This window comes from Phytophthora infestans, genomic scaffold, assembly GCF_000142945.1.
Source record: "Phytophthora infestans T30-4 supercont1.13 genomic scaffold, whole genome shotgun sequence".
Classification (NCBI taxonomy): domain Eukaryota; phylum Oomycota; class Peronosporomycetes; order Peronosporales; family Peronosporaceae; genus Phytophthora; species Phytophthora infestans.
The window spans coordinates 2,447,211-2,456,838 of record NW_003303746.1 but is presented as its reverse complement, the minus strand read 5'-3'; the positions used below and the strand labels follow the sequence as shown (position 1 = coordinate 2,456,838).

The following is a 9,628-nucleotide window of genomic DNA, read 5'->3' as shown; positions in this document are numbered from 1 at the left end:
GGTTGGCTGGCACGGATGCAAGTTGCCTGTGGTGGATTAGCCATGACGAGCAGCACCCCGTATGAAATGACGATGGATCTGGTATGAACGAAGTACGAGAAGGCAAGATCCACCAAGACTTACCTCGGATCCACCCTTACCTGGATTCACCAAGATGGATATGGGATATACTATACAAGAGTGGATCGGGTGTGGATCCTATGAAGGAAGGATGGTCGGTGCCCTCTGAAGGTGGATCTAGTAGCCACGGCTAACGAGGAGTCAAGGTCCACCGCGAGGTACCTCGGATCCCATACTTCCGAGTTCGGATCCAAGGAGGGAGGATCCCGCCTTGAGGGACCTGGATCCAGAGTATAGGGATGGTGGATGCAGTGGATCTCGAACTTTCGTGGGACAATGGAGATCGCAGACGGTTGCGAGATAATGTTGGATGATTGGAGAGCTCAGATCCACGACGAGTGTACACTTACAGTGAAGTGGATCCAAGCGACCTGGATCCTGATGAGTGTACCCATAATAGGGTGACCATAATGATTACGCCATGGATCCGGTGGATCTGAAGATAATACAGCTGGGGTGATGGGTCAAGGGAAGAAGGGACATGCAGCCTGAGCCTGGTAAGGGATTTAACGAGGGCAAGACATAGAAGGTAGAGATCCAGGCAGGTATAGGCTTAAGTATCAATACAGACTTCTATTTGCACGATAACACGCAAGTGCCTTCCTGCCCTCAAGAACCGGTACTACATTGGCCGTACGAGCTCAGAGAAGGTTGGGAGTTGCGAATCTAGTGTTGGTAGTGATAATTGGATAATACATTGGCCAGCTCCTACAACCTAGTAAGCGTTCCCATACACGTGCAGATCCGACAGGTTAACCGAATTTACTACTTGGTCGGTTATACCCTAGACGCTCTCAGCTCTCAAGATCCCGTCACAGGAGGCGGCAAGTACGACGCAAAGGAACGCAAAGGCAAGGGACACACCCGCAAGGCAACCCTACGGCCAGATCCACGATCTAGGCCCCGGATCCATAAGCTCGAATATTCGCTTAGGATTCGGAACAATCCACGGACGCAGAGTGAAGATTTTCCACTGCTGCTCCACCCCATCCCCACGTCTCGCCAAGACACTCAAGCTTCACCACTTGAACTCTTCGGAAGTTACCGAGAGAGCAAGATCCCGCCCTACCGACGGGTACACAAGGTGAGGAAAGCTCAGCAGAACACGGATCATCAGGGGACCCCCTCCGTTAGTCGGTGTCTGGGCGCAGTTGGTAAGTTGGATCTGGCAATCTCGCAGATTTTGCTGATCCCGCTACACCACAAATCTCTCTTCGTTTTCACCCGTGATGGATCTACATTAATCTGATGGGGGCTGTCCATCCCTCACTCTTCGGCATGGCCATTATGACAACGCTTTTTTTGGTTTCGTGAGCTGAAGTCAAAGCGTATCCCCCAGCGGAGCGCGATGGCTATTATCCATGTACCACGGGCTCAGCCTATGGTAGCTTAACAGGTGAGATGTCTCTTGCGCACAACTAAGTACATAAAATTGTGGGGGTCACCCCGAAATTGTCTGACAATTAGGCTGCATATACTCCATTCTTTCAACAGGTCTCATCGGTTGGAAGCACATCGCGATATCAGGGAGTAGACGCACTATTGGTTTTATACGTCGTTATTTTTTTGAAACTGCTTATCGTCACCAAAGAAACTCGCCGTAATATAACTGATAACCTACATTACCAGGTAAATTTATACATTAAAGTTTCCCTTTGAAACGAAATGATCGCTAACTATTTAGCCTCCAAATAGTATTACACACTATCGCAAAGCTAAGAGTCTTTACTGTTTGATATAACCTTTACTTAATTAACCATTTCTACACTTATATAAAGTATATCATACACACCCAAGAATCGTTTTTCTAACGACCGCCCCATGCGTCCTTGGGCGAAATCACTGTACTTGTTTGGTACAATCTCTTATAACAAATCATTGAAGATGCATTCAGAATAGTCGCTTCGTATCTTCTTATTCCTTGAAAATCACTTCTCCACACTGCCGTCGAGAAGAGCGAAGAGCTAGATTGTGCCCGTATCAATTAAGAAATATTCAATGACGGACGTTCGCCTGCATTTTAACGCGTGTGCTACTAATACCATGTAATGGCTAGCTTAAGTTCGAATGCGGGTACTATTCACTCTCCAAGTTTTGTCGTGGCGATGGTCAAAGTCCAACACAAGCTTCCGTTTCCTTCCAGGGAGCCGCATGCTGCTGCGAGGAACCAAGTAAACGTATCCCTGCTCAATGTGTTTGTTTCGACTTTGTTAAAGCGAGCAAACGTAGGCGAAATGACAATTCATGTTGGTCGCGTACCAGACGCGTAATGGCTTCTGCCGGGGCCTCTTCTGTGGTTTTATCACGAGGAAAGTGCGGCTATTCTACCTAGTATTCTACCAACAATCCTTCCTAGCCAGTCGATCTTCAACGGGAGCAGAGTGTAATTACACGAGGTAAAACGCATCTCGTAAAAAGTTTAGTACCTACGAATTGGTATTTGCTCATCGTTCGGCAGGCTAAAAAGGTAACGGGCTAAGTATAACCCGTTTTTAAATATCGGCCAAAAAGGTATTTATTTATTAAGACAGTGTTCCGCAGTCGTGTCGCATATGCTCCGATATACTCACGTGAAAGAGCACTGAAAAAAACACTTAGAACACTCTCCATACCGGCTCTAATGGTTCTCTATCACCTTCATAATGTTTAAGTGTAAGAACAGAGACTGGGCAATAGACAAATACAACTCTGTCATGGAAAGTTGACGGCGTGGTCTCGGATGTTTAGACGATACGTAGATGTAACGTCGAATCGGGCCCTGAAACTTCTACCCAGCCCTTCCCTCATTTCGAGCGGTTTCAGCCATGAGGAGCAGTATCAGCCGGGCCAATCGGGTCATTTTCTTGATAATTGCGACACACTTCATGGCACAGATGTCATTTAGGCTGTGCTTGCGTGTCGTAGTAAACAAACAGCGAAGTAATTATGAATTGCCCTGGAGGCAATTTCAATAGTAGCGAGTATGCCGAATGTCCGTCTAATATATCAAGTGTGATAACCAACCACAAAGTATTGTACTGGCCACTCGCATTGTTACACTAGTTTTGATAAACTAAGTTTTGTACTTCTAGATTGAATTTCATAAAGTCAATTTTTTTACAAGTCTCTAGATTCTCGCACTTATGTAATCGCTACCACTTTTCGTAGTTGTAGTGGCCAGATTGCCACTTGAAAATTCCTTTTCCCTCGAAATAACGTTTTCTGTCTGGCACGCGACATTTACATGTAGATAGGTTAGGTTTACCGAGCACTTGGCAACTGTGCTTATTACGTAATATTTGTATCGGATTTTAACCAGCTAGGGAAATATCTAGAGATTTGAAGCAGTTCAAAGCCAGACTTCAATGTCAAATTTGATCAATTCGTTGACTAACAAATTAAATCATTGCAAAAGAAATAGATCACAGCCTGGCAAATGCATCGATCTTATGGTGAAGGTGTTGAACACACGCACTCTACATTAGTTGGACAGGTTTGCAATTATTGGACTCGTATAACGATAATTTCTTAAAATATTAGATTATGAAGATGGCAATTCAACTGCCTTGTGTGAGTACACTTTGACGCCAATGAGTAAATAAGCTATTGAATACATTGATTCAATAATACCAATTTTTTGGCGGTCCATGTAGCCTGGAAGAGGCTGGAGAATATGGACGTAATGCAACTAAAAAATGGTGTATCAATGCACGTGCCCGGTACGATAGAATTTAATATTCCTCATGTCACGATTTCCGATTTTCTACATATTTTGCCACATAATCTCCTTTGACGCTGTTTCGACATATACTGAAAGCCGTGCAAACCGCTCCACTTGCGCTTCACTTGGTAAGAAAGCACAGTACGAAGGCGAGCTGCATGTGCTATTTCGTGGTCCCGAGGGTGTCTACGCATCGTGCGACGAAAACATGAGGTAGTCAAGTTTATTTTACTTTACGCCAACCATCTACTTAGTGCCGTGCAAAACCGGGTATTCTTATCCGACTTATATATTCTGTTCATAATAGTAGGATCTAACTCAGCCTCGGTAAAATGACTCACGGGAGGGCTGATTATGAAGTGTGTAGTCGTTAATGCCATCTAGGTACCTTCTGAAAAAAATGAAGGTGTAAAGTTTCCATAATATAAAATTGCCGACACCTGGCCGACTGTGCCGACAAGACATGATTGGTCGAAAATGTAAGAACGTGCCCATGACCCCGCTCAAGCCCACACAGCTACGCATCAAGATCCACAGCGCGGCACTCAACCCTGCCGACCAGAAGATCATGCAAGACTTCGGACTCGCCGTCACCGGTCGTCAAATCTCATCTGACAAACCCTTCGGTATGGGATTCGATGTCGCCGGTATTATCGTCGAGTCCGGCACCGACACGCACCAGTTCAAGGTGGGCGACGCCATTTTCGCTATGGCGCCGTTCACAAGCTTCGGCACCTTCGCCGAGTTTGTGGCCATCGACGAGAAGTTCGTTGCTCTCAACCCAACAACATCACCTTCGAGGAAGCAGCTAGCATCCCGTACGCCCCGCTCATCAGCTATCAGGCGTTGCATGAACACGTCAACCTTAAGGCGGGCGAGCGTGTCCTCATCTTGGGTGGCTCCACCGCGACGGGCTTGGCGGCCGTCCAGTTGGCGCGCGCGAATGGGTGCGCACGTGATCGCCACGGTCAAAAGCTGTCAGGACCACCTTCTCGTACAGTCACTGGGCGCTGAGATGGTCATTGACTCGTCCAAGCAAAGCTGGGTTGACGTCGTGGACGAGCACTCCATCAATGTAGTGTACGACTGTGGTGTAGAGCGCAAGGCGTGGAGCCGCGATGCCCAGACTGTGCTCAAGAAGGACACAGGTCGTTTCGTGACCATCAACCCCATGATGCAGCCGCGTCTGGCAAAGTTCGGCGCCAAGTGCATTGGCGAGATCATGGTACACGCAAGGGGTGCGCAGTTGAAGGAGCTGTCAGACTTGGTGTCGTCTGGCTCGCTGAAACCTGTGATCGACTCGGTGTATTCATTCGACCAGCTTCTGCCGGCGTTGAAGAAACTGGAGTCGAAAACTGTGCGCGGCAAGATGGTGCTGCGTACGGCCATCTTGCGTTGATGCCTGTACAAATTTTATTTTACTTGTGTTAGTGTATTGTATTTTTCTAATAAACATACAAGTAGGGGGGGCAAATGTGGTTCATTTACATGTGAATTAGGCCATGAAGGCAGGTGACATGAAAAATAGCTTTGTAATCCTATAATGGTTATAGTTGCACCAAACAGTCTCCTCACTAGCTACTCCTTCGCCACCTCAGTGATGATCTTTCCTTTCGCACGGTACGACATACAGATCTTCATGGCCTCCACCAGGTTCTCCAACGGGTGCACCGAGTCGATGATGGTCTTCACCTGGCCGGCTTCAATCAACTTCTTCAGCTCCAGTAGATACTCCGTGCATGGCGCGTTGAAGATCTGATTCTGCGTGGCGCCAATGGGAGACTCGATCGGCTTGTCGATCATGCCGATGGTCACAAAGATACCGGTCTGCTCTTTGAGCACCTTCTGTGCCGCGTCATTCCACGACTGAGACTCCACGCCGCAGTCGTAGATGAGGTCCACCGAGTGCTCGGCTCGTACCTCACTCCACTTGGCATTCGTGTAGTCGATGACCTGGTCAGCACCCAGTGACTTGACCAGCTTCACGTTGCGATGACTGCATGTAGCAACGACCTCAGCACCAAGTGCCTTGGCTATCTGGATGGCGAACAGACCCGAGCCGCTGCTGCCGCCCAAGATGAGCACACGCTGACCCTTTTGGGGTTTGCCGTACGTCGCCAGTCCTTGCCAGCTCGTCTGACCGGCAAGAGGCACACCCGCGGCCTCGTTGAACGTCATGTTGCTCGGCTTGTGTGCCACACGCTTCGTGTCCACGTTGATATACTCGGCGAATGTGCCGGTGGCGTCGAACCACGGCATGGCAAACACCTCGTCGCCCACCTTGTAGCCCTTCACGTCACTGCCGACTTCCACCACCTTACCAGACAGGTGCGAGGTCTTGAAGGCTCATACTCGTTTCTAGTGTTTTGTCGGTAAGAGCGCAAATAGGCCAGTGATGTGGACTGAACTAGTGGCTCGTATTGAGCCGCTGCATATTCTGCCCTCCGTGCCTACATTATACGTCGGCACAATGTCGGTAGCCTGTAAACCTACCCCTAGTGGATATTATTTGTAAATTAGATACATAGATGAATGTCATTGGTCAAAAGGCGCACACTGCTGCCATTTTCCTATACTTAAATTATGACAAAATTATGTGTCGGCACCTTGATGATATTCATCCATACTACAATGAGGGTTTTTATCGGCCTTTCAGCATATCCTATCGTAAAATCCGTATGTAACATTGAGTTGTAAAGCTGAACCTGCAGACACGGCGAATTAACTAGAAAACCGGAGTTTAGAATTATTAACGCACATAAATAGACTCTGGAACATTTCGGAGGGGGAAGGGGGCATTTATTTTTCCTTGGCCGCTGTCCGGTGGGTATGCACCATCAGCAAATTTACTAATAGCGATTGATTGCTCGTTCAAAGTGGCATATAGCCTGGCAGAGCCTACATTCTGGTGGGCAGCGCTCGGTCACCCGGGGAGGGCGCTAGAGATTCAGTGGGATGAAGGGAGGGGGCTGCAAGAATATCGGTGATCCTGTGTGTAAAAGAGGAGAGGGTCATGAATGGAAGGCCGACGGGCCCTTCCATAACCTTTTAAGAGCTGGTACAGACTTCCTCTGAAACTGAAAAGGTGGACCTTCTAAGTTTCCAAAAGATATTTAGAAATCATAGGATACGGATTATTGCCGATCGTAACTACCACGTTTGCGTCCGACTGTGTTGCTGTTGCACCGGCTCAGCACGGTTAGGCGTGACCGTTGGAGCGGTTACTGAACCATTCACTATTGACTGGAACTGCTTCTGGAACGCCATTGGGTAGTCACATGTTGGAGCGCTATGATTGGATGAATACACACGGCATTAGTGATTACGCCACACTTACGAGAAGCCAACAAGAGGAACAACAGAGAGATAGTGTCTAGAGAGACATGTTTAACAGTTTTGGTTAGCACTTATTTACTCACTTCGGTATTTGCCTCTTACTCAACAAGCCCCAAACCAATAGGTTAACAGCCGCAACTACGACTCTACCTGGAACACTGATCCTGGGACCCCTGATCTGGAACGCCCAATAATGATGACTACGAAGAGAGCTGAAGTCCTCCTAGGCAGTGGGAACTATTTTCATTGGGAGTACAACGTGAGAATGACCTTGGCGAGGAAGGGGCTTCTGGCGCATGTTCAAGTGGTCAAGCCCGAGAGCGAGATAACCGAGGCGTGGCTTGTGAACGACGTAAAAGCTCTCGGCATTATTGCTCACGGCGTGGAACTCCAGCACCAGACCAAGATTCGGAGCGCCTCGCGTGCCATGGGGGCGGAGGGAACGCTTCGAGAATTCTACAACCAAACGACGCTGCACAATCGTGTTACGATGACACACCGCCTTCATGAGCTCAAGATGGGGAGTGGGACACCTATGGCCAAGCATCCGGACGCGTTCGACGAGTTGATTGTTGGTCTTCAAACGCTTGGAAAGCCAATAGACGAGGCACGGCAGCTCGTGATACTACTTAGTTTTCTTCCGGACGAATACGAGCTTATCGCGTCCATCGTGGAGAACGCTAAGGACGTGACGCTTATCGAGGCTAAGGAGAAGTTGCACAAGGAGTACGAACGCCTCGAGAAGAAAGAGCCCACTGCGGAGAAGGCGTTCCCAGCGAACGGGAACTCTAGGCGTTCCAAGGGCGGCCGAGGTAACGGTCAAAAACGGAACGTTCCAAGACGGAATGACACGTTCCAAGGCAAGTGCTTCAGCTGTGACCAAGCGGGCCACATGAAGCGAGACTGACCCGTTGGGAACAACGGCAGCAAGGACGATGCAGTGTTTGCAGTGGGTCAGGAACGGCTGGCCGGGTGGTTGATCGACTGTGGTGCGACGTCGCACATGATTCCGCACATGGAGAACCTGATCGAGTACAAGGGTCTGGGCACTGGTATCAACGTGACGATTGCAGACGGCAAGCAGTTGCGCGTCGAAGGAACGACACGGATCAGCTGACGGGGTCTGGACGGAAGACGCATTCGTATGGTCGACGTACCGAACATTCCGGGACTCGACAGACGGTTGCTGTCGGTGGAGAAGCTCGCGGAACGGGGTTTGCGCGTGGAGTTCCAGCGTTCGTCACGTGTGATCTGGAACGCCTACCGCGCGGTTGCCTCGGGCAAGAAAGTTGGCAAGGCATTCCTGCTGTACTGTCAACAAGAAGAAGCACGGTTCGTGCAGTACGCCGGGGCTGGAAACGAGTGGGAGCTTTGGCACACTCGCTTGGGACACCTTAACAAGGAAGCGCTGGCCAACACACAGCGTTCCACGACCGGTATCCCGCCGGTGAAGAATGTGAGCGGCTCTTTGTGCGGTGTGTGCATGAAGGGGAAGCAGACCGTGACATCGCTCCCGTCGATGACGAAGACTACGCGTGTGCTGGAGCTGATCCACACGGACGTCATGGGGCCTATGAGAGCGCCTTCGAAGGGTGGTGCCAAGTACGTGCTGACGTTCCTGGACGACTACTCGAGGTATGTCGTGGCGTATTTCATGAATAACAAGAGCGAAGTAGTCACCAAGCTGAAAGAGTTCAAGGCGCTCCACGAAAATCAATGGGGGGAACGCCAGAAGTGTTTGCGTTCCGACAATGGAACTGAGTTCGTGAATAAGACAGTCGCTGATATTTGCCAACGGAACGGCATCGTGCACCAGCGTACCGTTCCAGACAGCCCTCAGCAGAACGGGGCGGCGAAACGCATGAACCGGACTATCATGGAGAAGGTGCGTAGCATGCTACATTGCAAGTCCATGTCGACAGAGTGGTGGGCGGAAGCGGTGAGTACGGCGGTGTACCTCATCAACCGTTCCACGAACACGGCGAGCTCGGATGTCACGCCATACGAGATGGCGTTCCAAGCGAAACCTCGGATGGATCACTTGCGTGTGTTCGGATCGCAAGGGTACGCTCACGTCGACGACGTGAAGAGAACGAAGCTCGATCCCAAGGGTTTCAGGTGCACGCTCCTCGGGTACGCCGAGAACGTAAAAGGGTATCGTGTTTACGACTGGGACGCGTCCCAGGTCAAGGTGGCGCGTTCCGTGAAAGGAGCCACGCTTAACCGAGTTCGCGGCTCCGACAAATGACCTTATGAAGGAGTGGGCCAACTCGTTGCACTTGTGGCGCCGTATGAACTGGAAGGAGAACGTCAAGTTCTTCGACAACTCGAGTGAAATATCGCAAACCGAAGAGCTGGAGACGCTGCAGCTCCAGATGCACACGCTCAAGACGGTGCGGGGCCGCTCCGTCTCCGCCAACAAGTTTAGGAAACCGATTTGTCAACATCATGCACGGCCAGCCCTCGCCTACG

The 9,628-nt window shown here is 49.8% G+C and overlaps 2 protein-coding genes across 2 annotated transcripts; one reads left to right on the top strand and one right to left on the bottom strand.

The window, feature by feature from the left end:
• Positions 1-4,388: 4,388 nt before the first annotated feature.
• PITG_08517 (uncharacterized protein) lies at positions 4,389-5,219 on the top strand (the record flags this gene model as incomplete). The annotated part of the gene is made up of 3 exons (XM_002903843.1): positions 4,389-4,568; positions 4,622-4,749; positions 4,796-5,219. The coding sequence occupies 3 exons, from the start codon at positions 4,389-4,391 to the stop codon at positions 5,217-5,219; spliced, it is 732 nt and encodes a 243-aa protein (XP_002903889.1).
• Positions 5,220-5,398: 179 nt separating this feature from the next.
• PITG_08516 (alcohol dehydrogenase, putative) lies at positions 5,399-7,087 on the bottom strand (the record flags this gene model as incomplete). Its single annotated transcript, XM_002903842.1, has 4 exons — positions 5,399-6,157; positions 6,275-6,301; positions 6,427-6,525; positions 7,007-7,087. 4 exons carry the CDS (start codon positions 7,085-7,087, stop codon positions 5,399-5,401), a joined length of 966 nt encoding a protein of 321 aa, XP_002903888.1.
• Between the last annotated feature and the right edge of the window lie 2,541 nt (positions 7,088-9,628).